The following is a 13,868-nucleotide window of genomic DNA, read 5'->3' as shown; positions in this document are numbered from 1 at the left end:
TTACTTTGAAACATTCCTCAACGACACCCACTATATATGGTGCACAAACACAGCCTGATTTTGTAATAAAAATACTACAGAGATGAAAGAAAGAAAAACAGAAAAACTAGCAAAAGGAGGTGAAAGGTCTAGTAAACTTTTTCAGACTAGATGTTTCTGTTTGGATAGATGTCTCTGGAGAAGGAACCGAGTATTTGTCCCTAAAGACTTTTCAAACATAATTTAGATTCAATGCGCCTTTCAACAGGCAGTGGTCGGGACCTTATGTTGAGAATATTCCATTGATTTGTGGAACTTGCATAACCTCAGTGCCTGCTCTCTTGGAGAGGGTTCAAGCTAAATCATCTAGCTGCCAAGAGCAGAGCAACTTTAGCCCCACTTCCTGTGAAGCTGAATGACCAGAAAAGCGCTCAGAGGTGGTTTTGGGCTGGTCTCAGGTGGGAGAGCCCTTGGCATCATGGCACATTTGTGGGGCATCATGACGCTGCCATCCCTTCGTGCCAGTCACAGAGGAGGAAATGTGTGATTAGCAGGAGGCAGGGCCACAAACCAGCCGTGGGATGAAGTGAGTTGCTGTTGGTATTGATTATTCATTTATTGTATGGACTTTGTATTCTTAGGAAGTCACAATATAGCAGACCGCACTTAAAGGGCGCCTGGGTGACTCAGTCGGTTAAGCATCTGACTTTAGCTCAGGTCATGATCTCACGGTTCATGGATTTGAGCCCTGCATCGGGCTCTGTGCTGACAGCCTGGAGCCTGCTTCAGATTCTGTGTCTCCCCCTTTCTCTGCCTGCCCCCCTCTCAAAAAGAAACATTAAAATTTTTTTCTAAAAGATAAGTTTTGGGGCGCCTGGGTGGCGCAGTCGGTTAAGCGTCCGACTTCAGCCAGGTCACGATCTCGCGGTCTGTGAGTTCGAGCCCCGTGTCAGGCTCTGGGCTGATGGCTCAGAGCCTGGAGCCTGTTTCCGATTCTGTGTCTCCCTCTCTCTCTGCCCCTCCCCCGTTCACGCTCTGTCTCTCTGTCCCCAAAATAAATAAACGTTGAAAAAAAAAATTAAAAAAAAAAAAGATAAGTTTTAAGAATAAACAGTTGAGAGGAAAGTTCTGGTAGAGACAATTCTGTTTGCTGAGGTAGGTGCTCGCTGCCTGTTGGGAGAAGGTCAACATCATCTGATTTTAGTAGTGGGATCCCTCGATCGGGCCAAGATCTCTGCCAGCCTAGCCACTATCCTTTACATGGATTGGAAAAAGGAGTCCCCCTCCGGACTGACAAGTGAGAACAAGAATGCAGACCACATCACAACACACAGCTTGCCAGCAGAGCTGGGACAGATGTCAGGGCCCATCCCCAAACTGCCTATCTCTATGTAGATCCTGTGTGGGTTTCCTCTAGCGTGATGCCACTGCTCGTCACAGTCCAGCTGGCCTCATGTCCCTCACCAGTCCCTGTACCATGATGCTGTCCCCCCACCTGCCCAAGACACCAGCCTCTCTCTCTGCTTAGACTATGGGCATGTCTGCATCCACAGTTATGACGGTGATTCAGCAGACTCTACTCATGGCCAAACCCTGAGGTCGATCCTTTCAAGAGAACAAGGGACAGTCTCTCTTAGGCCACCGTATTCTCTCTGCATTTATCTGAAATCTTGTTCACACAAAACTGAGGGGTCTGGATCCAGCACCACCTAAATCCATCCCTGGAAAAACCATGCAAAAAGTGACTGAGGATGTTCAAATATCATGAGCAGAGACTTTTCCTCCTCACTGAACAGGTGACATCAGCTCAGTGCTCAAATGACCCCGTGTCTTCATGCAAGAAGATGGTGGAGGTGGGTATCACACCCACGGGGCTCTGACAATAGATTGTGAGATTTAATAAAACACGTGCATTCTAGGATTCAGTTGGGACTATTTAAAAAAATGAGAACTTTGAGACTTTGGGCATGGTGGCTTCTGTCTTAGGACCTTCTCTTCCAGCAAATATCTGGGGATGCTGTGATGTTTCAGGAAGTGTCCCGATCTGTCCCAATCTATAATAAAATTATAACATTTCTTCTTTTTTTTTTTTTGAGAGAGAGAGAGAGAGAGAGTGTGCAAGCAGGGGAGAGGGGCAGAGGGAGAAAGAAAATCTTAAGCAGACTCCACACCCAAGTGCACAACCATGAGATCATGACCTGAGCTGACATCAAGAGTCGGACACTTAACCGATGAAGCCACCCAGGCACCCCAAGTTATGATATTTCATCAGAAACCAAAGGGCTGCCCTAAAAAGAAGAGAAATTTGAACTTGGAATCAAAGGTGGCCGTACCACAAGTCTGATCTGTGCAGCCTCCCTCTTCCCTGTGTGTGTAGGGGCATGTGCGTGACCAGCTCTCAGCAAGCCAATGATTCCATTCCCTGAATCTAACCTGACAGGATCTAACCTAAAAGATTTGACCCAAAATGCCTTTAAAGGGCAAAGTCAGCTAGAGGTTTAAGTTAGAGAAAGCTCTCGGAAAAAAAAAATCAGTTGTGGTATTTTTAAACACAAAAGACACAAACAAACCAACATATGAAATAAAACACAAAGCACAGTAGCAAACATATCAACTAAACCCTGTGTCATATCAGTGCTATAACCTGGCAATGATTCAAACACTAAACAACAGAATGGCAACTTTAATATATACCATTAATAGCAAAATGTCTGCTTTTATTGAAGAAAAAAACAAAAACTATGTTGCTCTAAGCAGTTTTGAAATGAATATCTAATTCAAAACTTCCCCTGTGCATATAATTGCATGCTAATTTACATTTTAATTACTTCCTAAGAAATCAAAAGCATTTGTTGACAGTAGAACATAATGTCAACTTCACGGTGCACTGTTGGTGGATGCTTAATGAACTTAATTAGATAATTAGTGATGTTAATTATCCTTCTATTACGAAGATAAGGATGTCTCACAAATGATGCACTTGGTAAAGAAACATCATTAAAGGTATCAGTGTTTGCTTTGCTCATTTACTTCTATTTTTCAAACTCCTGTAACAAGGACTTTTGATAGACTAGTAACATTTAAGATTTCTTTAAAATGGAAAGAGAAACGCCACCGTCTCCATCGGCCCGTGACTGTTCTTCCCCGGCGATCTGGATAGTAACACTGGTGTGAGTGATGCTACGGCTCTTTCAAAGCCTCTGCCGTTAGGACCAGTCACCCATGTTCACTTCTGGTGTGGAGTTTCTCGTTCGAACCAACTCCTCCCTGGTCACCTCTCAACAATGTGATGAGTGGGTTCTAACATCAATTGTTTGAAGACTGGTGTGCGTGTACGTGTGTGTGCACGCATGAGTGTCTGCACGTGTGTGTGTGTGTCAAGGGAGTAGAGGAAATGAGTGAGAGTACCCTGATTGGGCACCCAGACCACCGGAAGAAAACCTAAAGGGCAACTCACACAAGCGCCCCGAGCACACGCGCACGCACACCCACATGCACTCGCACACCGCACGCACAGGTGTTGCCCCAGCCTGACTGCGTTCCCGGGACCCTACGATGCTGTGTCTCCACCTCCATCACCAGGATGCCTTGCTCCCGTGGGAAGATCGGTTCCGGGTGTGGTGTTGGCACACCACTGCCTGCAAGACCAGGGCTGTGATTCATGCTACAGAACTTCAGCTGCAGTGAAAAAGGGCACTTCAGGGTTTAAGAACTAAGATAATGGACCTCATCATTTTTCCCTTTCTTGCTCCCTAATACCGCCACAACCAGAGTGTAACGGACGTCCTTTCTGGAAATAATTCTAGTCCAGACACACCATGAAGAGCTCTAAGGCCAGGCTGGGGAGAGTGACACTATTTTTAGGGTCAGTTATCTCAGGAAAGGCAGCAAGAGAAAGTACGTGGTTGGCAGCCTTGCCCATGGCAATTTTAAAAACCAAGATTGCATTTAGCAGAAGACCTTAGTCACTGTGCTCCCATTCATAGAGCGATTTACCCTTTTCAAAGACTCTTTTTAAATCATACTTTCATTTGTTTCTAAGTGGTTCTATTTTTCTAACACAGTCCGATTTAATTACTTGCTCACAAGACTTTTTCCACCACTGAACACAACAGGATTTTCCAACACAGCATTGTGATTTCTCAAGTGCTTGATTTCAGGTTTTTTAAATCACTTTTCTCTTTCCTATGATTTTCAGCGGCTTTGTCTCTCCAGCTCTTCTCCTGATTTGACAGTCTCTCTGTCCTGCTGCCACGCCAGCGAGAACATATTATCAGGATTGTACCTCTCTCTCTAGACCTCTGGCTTGATTTCAGAAGTCCTCATGTGTCTGAATTTTCCCACAAATTCAGGCCACCTGCTTCCATGCATCTTTTTTTTTTTTCGTTTTTTAAAAGTTTATTTAGAGAGAGGGTATGGAGGGGGGGCAGAGAGAGAGGGAGAGAGAGAATCCCGAGTAGGCTCCACTCTGTCAGTGCAGAGCCCCACGTGAGGCTTGAACTCATGAACCGTGAGATCATGACCTGAGCTGAAATCAAGAGTTGGGCACTTAACCAACTGAGCCACCCAGGTGCCCCTTCCACACATCTCTCTTAAAGGCATATGTATCTCCTAGGAAAGTCCCTTCTCTCTTGCCCACAAACATCACGTTGAGGTAAACCTAGTCCATGTGACAGCCTTCTGAATTTCAGATTTAAAAATTTTTCTACTTTAACTCTTATAGTGCAATGACTCTGGGAACTCGGACTTCTGTTCTCACAGTTGCATTTTGACTTTCTCAGCTGCTACCAGCTACTCTAGCACTTACTCCCCTTCATGTCAAAGCTTATTTCTTTCTATTTTCAAAAATCTCTTCTCAGCCCCACGGCTCTTCTGCCTTATGAGCCTTTTCCCAGGTTGAGTGACATCTGAGGCCTCGGCCTTCAGTGCCATTCATCCCCCCAGACTCTGAGGCACCACAGCGCCCCACTCAACAGCCTTCTGTCCTCCTCAGTCCCCACCCTCTCTCCTGAAATGGGGCGCGAAGTTCTCTGAGGCTCATTGTGCCTTCAGCCTCAGCAAGACCAAAATCACAAAGCAGCAGGCGACAAATACAAACTTGCCAGAAAGAAAGACCAAGAACTGCTGGATGGCTCCCACGGTGCCTGCTAAAGCCTTCCCATTCGGCACGCTTGCTTCCTTTTCCGCAATTTTTATTTGGGTTTCGTGATTTCTTTAAAGAGAAAATAAGCATACAGAAACATTTATGCGTGAAATGATATGATGTCTGGGATGTTGCTTGAGAATTATCCCGTGCAGAGGGGGAAAGTGGGTAGTGATAGGGATGAGACAAGATTGGCCATGAGTTGCAAATTGTGGACGCTGAGTGATGGATAGATACACGGGGATTCATTTTATTATTTTCTCTGCTGCTGTATATGTTTGAAATTTTCCACAACGATTTTTGAAAGAGATAGTGGGTAAAGTGCTCCGAGTTGAATGGTCAAAAGTGTCATTTCCTTTGCTGGGGACCCGAGCCGGGGCGGCCCCTCATACAGCTGGCCACGGCCGGCACCCCTTCCTCCACCAGGGGCGGGGCTGCTCTGCGTCTGGGGGTGGGACGCCGAGCCTGGGCACACACATCCGGGGAGGTGGCCAGTGGCAGGTCTGCAGTCTCCCTGCCCACACAGGTGTCTAGTCTGTGATCCAGGTCCCCATGAGTGGGCACTGACGGTCTTATGGGAGGCCCCAGTGCACCTGGTGGGCAGGGCGTTCACCCACAGGACAGTCATTAGAGACCAGGGACTTTGGAGCAAACGTGTTGTGCTTTTGTGCCTTTGCCAGGACAGGCACAGAATCCCTACGAAGAGCTTGTCTTTGGCACTTTAGCAAGTGCGCTGTGTCACCCGTCACCCTCCGGCTGTGGTGCTTATTCAACCCTTCTCTTCTTATATGGCCCTGGCTTTCCTACATAAGCCATTTCGACTCTGAAAACAGCAACTGGAAGCCTGCTCAGCTACCTCCAAAAGCCATGGAGACATGTGGACACTGGGCCTGGCCCTGCCCCAGAGGGTCTTCCTGATTTATAAGCCCCTAAGCTCCGAAGTGTGGATCTCCCTCCTCAGGTGGGGCCTACCTGGCTCTTGCATGAAATAGCGGTCCACACATGTACCACTGATCCCAGGAGGAAAGTGGGGGAAAAATCCAGCCCGTGCTTTGCTGAACAAGACATGGTCAGGCAGCTGCACCCACCCAGAGGGGCTGCCCCCTTTTTGTGGGCTAGAACTGAGCTTCCAACCCCCTGCCTCTGGCTTGTTCCTCCCCATTCTCTGCAGATCCAATAAAACCATCAGAATCGCACGCCTCTCACACCTGCCACACCCAGGCGGCCTTTCTTTTCACAGCCTGATTGAGAAGAGGCCAGGGCCCCCTTCTTTTGCTCATCCCAGCCTTGGTTAAACAGAAGTCTCTTGTGTGTTCTTTGATTTCCATTGCTCCACCCACTGCCCCTGAAGCCTCCTTATCTCCCTCCTAAGTGATGTCACGGCCCCAGTCTGGCCCTTCCCTCGGGGGCTCTAACCTCCAATCCTAACCCTACAAAGGAAACATACCTCTCCCCCACTATGTAACACCCCTGCCCCCCCCCCCCCAGCTTCAGGAACATCTAGCATGAGCCATGGTGTCCTCCCTGTCTCCTGCAGTGACCTTGATCACCCCTGCTCCCCTGCTCACAGGCCTTGAAGCCACTCATCCTCACAGCCCCTTCCTACCCAGACCCCAGCTCTCATGTCCTATGTGCCCATTTTCTGTTTTCTAATGCTTTTTCTTTTCTTTTTCTTTTTTTGTTTTTTACTTATTTTTGAGAGAGAGAGAGCTCATACACAGGAGGGGCAGAGAGAGAGAGAGAGAGAGAGAGAGAGAGAGAGAGAATACCAAGCAGGCTCTGCACTATCAGCACAGAGCTCGATGAGGGGTTAATCTCAGGAACCATGAGATCATGACCTAAGCCAAAATCAAGAGTTGGGTGCTTAATCAACTGAGCCACCCAGGCACTCCTAATGCTTTTTCTAGAAAGAAAAGAAAAGAAAAGAAAAGAAAAGAAAAGAAAAGAAAAGAAAAGAAGGAAGGAAGAAAGAAAGACGGACGGAGGGATGGAGGGAGGGAGGGAGGAAGGAAGGTAGGAAGGAAGAAGGAAGGAAGGAAGGGAAGAGGGAGGGAGAGAGGAAAGAGGGAGGGAGAGAGGAAAGAGGGAGGGAGAGGAAGGAAGGAAGGAAGGAAGGAAGGAAGGAAGGAAGGAAGGAAGGAAAGAGGGAAGGAGAGGAAGGAAGGAAGGGAAGGAAGTAAAGAGGGAGGGAGAGAGGAAGAAGGAAGGAAGGAAGGAAGGAAAGAGGGAGAGAGAGGAAAGAGGGAGGGAGAGGAAGAAAGGAAGGAAGGAAGGAAGGAAGGAAGGAAGGAAGGAGAAGGGGGAGGGAGGGAGGAAGATTACATACTCTCTATTTTGGAATAATTCTGAATTTACAGAAAAGTTATATAGTACAGAGAGGTCCCATCAACCCCTTACCTGCTTTCTCATAATGTTAATATTATACACTGCCACAGTGTGTCTACCATAGCTAAGAAACCAACATTAGTAGTTGATGTTTTTTCAACTTATTTTTCAACAAGGAAGCCTACCACTGAGTCGGCAAGCCGCACACAGGCTGCGAAGAGGAATGGCTGGCCGGGGCACACACTCTGGGTTTCTCTAAGCTGAAGGCGGACGTGAAGCAGCTTCCCGGACACCATGGGTGGCCTTTGGTCGCCTCAAAGGAGCCCAAGGTCACAACCTCTGTCTGACAGGCTGATACCCATAGCCTTCACCCCAAGAGAGACCGTGACTTTACAATCTGATCCCAGAAGGGACTGTGATGGGGTCAGGAGAAGAAAAGGAAGAAATGACATCCATCATATCAGACTCGCCTCAAAGTTCAGCTCACCTGCCAAGAGGAGAACATTGTATACTGAAAATGAAGATAGGTAAGAAGAGTTAGGAATGGCGTATCGCATGTCTCACTCGAAGGAACAATTCATCAGTGCTACCGAGCTGTCAGCTGCTGACATGATAAGGAATAACACCAAATGAATAATGTTTCCTCCAAAACCAACTCCTTTAATTACAAGCCTCTTCTTTCCAGAGGAGAGACAGAAGATGCAGAAACTCCAATTTCATGCACTTGTGCCTGAATAATGTCTCCATGCTGCTTTTTCCAGATGGCGACCTTCTCACTGGAGGGACTAATGATGTGGGCATATTTAGGGAAAAACCAATAACGGAGTCTTTAACCTTCAACAACAAAAAGCATGTTGTACAAAATGTTCCTTGGGATACATTAGAAAATATCAATTACATTGCTCACTGAGGTGTAATCAGCTGTAATAATCAAAATTAATTTTTAAAAATAATTAAACAGACCCCAGGGCAAACAGTCGATGCTCTCATCCTATGACATCACAGCGTACATATGTACCTGAAAAGTTGTGCCTTCTGTTAGCAACAAAGGCATCTCGCGAGGATGAGTGATGGATGCAGGATGTGAAGGCTAGTGAGTTTCATCGCAGCAAAAAGGGAGAAAGCATTTTATTCCCTCGCCCCACGCACATCCTCCTATGCACATTCTCCTATGTACCAGGCACCATGCCCAGCCCGACCGAGTTACTGATATTGGATGCTCCAAAGCCAACATGCAGTTCATTTTTAAAATTAAAACATAGCACACTTTGTTTCAAAAATAAATTCATCTTTAAAAAAATCCACAAGGTACTATAAACTATAGAAAGGATGAATAAATCAGATTGAAGGTAAGCAGGGCTCAAACAGGAAGGAAGAAGCAGGGAAAGGGATGTGTGCATGTACATGTATGTGCATGTGCATGTTTTTTTTTTTTTTGCAGAAATTTATGCCACTAGGTGTGTGCAGTTATAAGACCTGGGTCATGTTTACCTCTCCGAGATTCTGAGTGCCCAGATCACCGTGCCCAGAAATAGACCACTGACAGGAGTCACAGTTCTTTCTGATGATGACAGCTGAGGGAGACGTCCCCTGTGGCTGCCCTCTCCCCACTTTAGTCCAGCCACACTGGTCTTTGCTGCCTCAGAGCATTCCAGCACATGCCTGTCTCAGTGCCTTTGCCTGATGGTCCTCTCTGCCTGACTGCTCTTTCTCCAGAAAGTCACTTCCTTATTTCTCTGCTTCTATGCCCCCCTTCCAGAGAGGACTTCTGACCACCTTCATCTAAACAACCACCCTCTCCCACTTACCCTGCTCGATTTTTCCTCGTTGCAATTAGCACCCTTCACATTTACAAATTTACTTGTTTATTGTCTATCTTCGCCCCCTAAAATGCAGTCTCCATGAAAGCAGAGAATATGTCAGATTTTTCTCTCTTCTGTAACCTCAGTGCTTACTTCAGGGTACAAAGTAAGCACTTGGTAAATATTTTGTTGAGTGAGTGAATGAATGAATGAATGAACGAATGAGACCTCAATTGATGCAGAAGACAGTATCTTCAGCAGCCTGCCTTCACCAAAGACAGAACTGATTTAAAATATTTTCGCTTCCGTGTGAGCCCAGAGCAAACGGTGACAAGCCCTTTGTAGACCTACATGGCCTCAAGTATTGCAATCTATTCAAGCTTCTTTCGGGTGAGCTATTTCTCAATCGATCTCCCCAGGACTCAGAGGCAACTTAGCCGAGCCAAGGACAGTGGCTTAGGAGAGGATGGGGAAGTGGCTGGAGGCACATCAATAGTCTGCAAGGGCTCCCATACAATGCACATCCACGCCAGCATCCCAGCTGTCCCTTCCCTAGCTTCCACAGTCAGACGGACCTGACCCCTGGGGACAAAGCTAACTTGGTCAAAGAACAGAAGTTCCAGAGTGAAGCCAGGGGGGGAAGAGGGGCTGGACCCCTCCTGTCACAAATGGCCTTGGTCAGGAGCAAGTGCTTAGGCGCCAGTGGGGACGCTCCAAGCTTCGGGGGCTCGGAAGAGCTATACTGCAGGTGAGATGGTCATCCCTTTGGCGGAGAGAACAATAAGGTGGGATCAAATTTTGGAAACTGTCTTCCATTTCTAAAGCACTTGTAGTTTCCAAGTGCTTCCACATGTTCCAGTATAGACAGAGCACAGTTGTAAGATCAGGAATTGAGGCTCTGAGAGGTCACAGAATTGCCAAGCTCAGTAGTTCAGAGACAGGAGACCCTTTCTTGACTCTGCCATTTCCTGGCTGCAAAGCCCTTGACTGTTTTTTTTTTTTTTTTAAGATTCAATGTACACATCTGTACAATCAGCCAATCAACAAGCTGACTGAGCAGTGTCTTCCACAAGCCAATGTGTTAAGGACTCATCCTACCCTCAATTCTGAGTATGAGGTGGCCAGACAGCCCAGTCAAGTTCATTTTGTTTTCCCTTCTATGTTTGTGCTCTGTCTCCCTATGTCCTAAATCTCTTGTTTCTGAAGCTCGGAAAGAAGAAAGTCTCCTTCCCGGGCTACCTGAGCAGTTACAGGCAGCCCGCCTTCCTCTCTTCTCCGCTGCATCTGATGATAGTACCCTCCCATCAGGCACTGGCCACAATGGACAATGGAGCCATTGAGACAGCAGAGCCCACATTCTGAGCAGGGGGGATTTGGAGTCAACCTCATTTTCCAAAGTTACATGGGCAGAAAGCTCCAGCTGTGTAATGGGTCTATCAACCATCGATTCCACCTCCCTTGGGAGCCCCTTCCCACAGTTTCCCACAGTTATCTGTCCCCTTGTGGAGACAAGGAGATAAAGACTCAGGGAAGTTAAGTAAATGGCCCAACATTTCCCGATCCCAAGGTCATGTCCATTCAATGACCACAGTCTGCCTCTGAAAATAAGTCAGTGACTCCAGCATTAGAATATATGACACATTGTGCTTCTCAAGAAGAGCCTCAGTAATATTTCTAGTCCTATATGCTCCTGCAGAACCTTGCCACTTCCCCCACCAGAAGGTAGAGTCTATTTCTGCCCCCCCGCCCCCCACCACCTTGAACCCAGGCAGAATTGTGTGCCTGTCTTGACCAAAGGAATGCAACAGAGGTGAAGCTACGTCATGGAAGGCGATTATTCCGCCTGACTCTCTCTCTCTCTCTGTATCTGTCCGTCTGTCTGTCTGTCTGTATCTCCTTCCCCTTATTTGGAAATTAGCCCTTAAAACCCAGCCTCCAGGTTGTAAGGAAGCCCAGGACCTATGGAGAAGCCAGGTATAGGTATTCCAGCCAGCAGTCTCAGCTAAGGTCTCAGACTGAAGTCAGCAGCAACCATCAGCTATGTGAGTAAATGAGCCTTCCAAGGATCCCAGCCAAGGCCCCAGACATCATGGAGTAGAGGCACCTCCCCACCCCTTCCGTGCTCCAAATTCCTTACGACAGCATCCATGATCACAAAAACCCATTGTTGGTGCCACTGAGTTTTAGGATGGTTTGTTATAGAGCTTTAAAGAAATTAATTTCAAAAAATCCCGACAACTCAGCCCCACATAGTCAAGAGGATTCACTGCTACATCTCCTGGCAATGGTGCCAATGCTTTTGACCCCTTTGCTGAGTCCACACATACGGCTCTTACTGAACTGTGGGCTAGTGCTCTCTGAGCACACCTGACTCAAAAGGAGAATATCAAGTAACACTGGTTCGGGTTTTAATGCCGTAAGCAACCCCTGCTCTTGGAGCTCCAGGGGAGCCCATAGTCACTTCAAGTTAAAGCCAGCCTAAGACCTGGTTCCCCTACATGTAGCTGCAACTGGGAAATCACATGCATAACCTTAAATGCTCAGAAGCACATGGAATTGAGTCATACCCAGGAACAACAGAGAGAGAAGACATGACTCACGGGATCTGAAACAAATGCCTGATGCTTCTCCAGGGAAGAGGGATCTGAGCTCACCTCTGTCTTGCACTCAGGGTCCTTGGCCTGCCTCCCAGGCATCAGCCTCATGGCTGAAGACAAGCTGCCACTCCACGAGGAGACCTTGCTCGAATGTCCCACATTCGAGCGGCTGGCCAGCGACTTCTTCTCAGATGCTAGGAACGGGGAAGCAAAAACTGTCAGAGGTGAAGTTGAAAGGAGGATACACACTATTTTGCAACTGGCTTGGCTTTCAAAGGGCCATCCAGGGTCACAAGCCTCTTGCGCCTCCTCCAGTAAGGAAAACAACCCAGGCTACAAGTGTACACTGCCATCTTCTGACTAAGAAATTCAGTGTGGGTTTCAGGGGCACCAGACCTGGCTTAGACCCCTAGCTCCACTGACTCAAAGTGAGATGCTGGACAAGTTAGTTAAGTCCTTGAGCCTCAGTGCCCTCATCCTGCAAACTGGGAATAATAGCGTCTAACCTCATTCTGGTGTCATGAAGAGTAAATAAGATTATGTGTTTCAAACACAGGCCATCAAACATAGAGAATTTTCTGTATATGATTGTTGGCAACAAGAGAGCCATTTGTAAGCATGGGGTGCATCTCACCATTTTATTCACTACATGTGCATGGGGATATACGTCCTATTTTATTAACCTTTTCCCTGAAATGAAATCTGACACTTTGACCTCAAACTACACATGTATATATATAGGCATGTACATACATACGCACTTTCCAGGGTTAATTTGGAAAGCCGATAAATAAAAGTTCTATACCGCCGGGCAGTCTGGGATGACACACATGGAAGTAACTAACTCCTGAGTCACTGTCAATGTTGTGATGCTAGAAGACCTCAAACAAGTACGTGAGCCATAATTCGAGAGCAATGACCACTTTAAAAACAAAACTGAGGGGTGCCTGGCTGGCTCAGTCGGTAGAACATGTGACTCTCGATCTTGGGGTTGTGAGCTCAAGCCCCACACTGGGTATAGAGATTACTTAAAAATAAAATATTTCAAACAATTAAAAAAATAAAAACAAAATTAAAACATCATTCCTGCAGGTGCAATAACTCATATGAGGGGGGAAATGCTGAATCACTGAAAGAATGCAAGGGTCATTAATATCTTAGGGATGAAAACTCTCACTTGAAACATGAAGAACCTGGGAATCCAGGTCACTGCATGATTTGGTGGCAAGGTTTCAAAGCTGGTAGGTGAATATCAGGACAGGACCTAGAATCCTAAGCTCTAGACTAGACATGGTAGACAGAGCTAGACATCTAGCTCTGACATGGCACACTCTCTAAGAGATTACTACAATCTGCTTGCACCTCTGGCCTTCCTTTCACCCAAGATGCAAAGCAGCTTTCATTCTTCACACTCAAAGATGCATGAGGTTTCAGTAATCCCCACCAAAGGGATGAGAGAGGAGGTCTGGGTGGAAAAGGCTCTGGGCCCTGAGTGGAACTTTGGGCAAGTCCACATCTATGAGACTTAGCAGTTCTGTTCCCTGGAGCCAAGTGGACAGAGACCTAAGTAATGCTGCCAGGCCTTGAGCATCATCTCCTCCCAGAGTGGGGTAATCTCTTCAATCTTCACTTCTCTGTCTCCAGGTTTCACAGAGAGATCAATCTTGAAGGTGTCCTCCAGCTCCTGCCGCCTCTGTGCCACGAGCTGCTGCCACAGGGTCCGCACTGTCTTTTGGATGTTGTGCTGGACTAACAGAGAGAGTATATCACACAATCAGGATGGCCTCAGTGCCTGTCCCAGCAAAGGCCGGAGATGATGTATCACGGCTGCTTTTATTGCATCTGTCTTGAATATCACTCAAGCTTTGCAACTTCCAGCCAGAAAGCAGTCAGTATGTAGACAATGCTACCAACATCCATGTGAGCTGGCCTTTCCCCCACCTCTAACTGCCCACCACCAGGTCCTGTCTGCCTCGTATGTTCAGAGCTGGGAGACACGATTGATGGGCACAAGAAATCTCT

At 47.1% G+C, this 13,868-nt stretch overlaps 1 protein-coding gene across 2 annotated transcripts in view; it reads right to left on the bottom strand.

The window, feature by feature from the left end:
• WDFY4 (WDFY family member 4) overlaps positions 1–13,868 on the bottom strand; it is a 295,982-nt gene that overhangs the window by 133,047 nt on the left and 149,067 nt on the right. For both annotated transcript variants that reach the window (XM_043596828.1, XM_043596827.1), the window contains exons 38-39: positions 13,410–13,595; positions 11,904–12,040 (exon numbers count right to left, since the gene is read on the bottom strand). In XM_043596828.1, the coding sequence (XP_043452763.1) occupies positions 11,904–12,040; positions 13,410–13,595 (323 nt within the window). The remainder of the gene's footprint in view (positions 1–11,903; positions 12,041–13,409; positions 13,596–13,868) is intronic.

This window comes from Prionailurus bengalensis, chromosome D2 (genome assembly GCF_016509475.1).
Source record: "Prionailurus bengalensis isolate Pbe53 chromosome D2, Fcat_Pben_1.1_paternal_pri, whole genome shotgun sequence".
NCBI classification, from domain to species: Eukaryota; Metazoa; Chordata; class Mammalia; order Carnivora; family Felidae; genus Prionailurus; species Prionailurus bengalensis.
The sequence above is the reverse complement of the archived record's forward strand: the minus strand, read 5'-3'. Positions and strand labels throughout refer to the sequence as shown.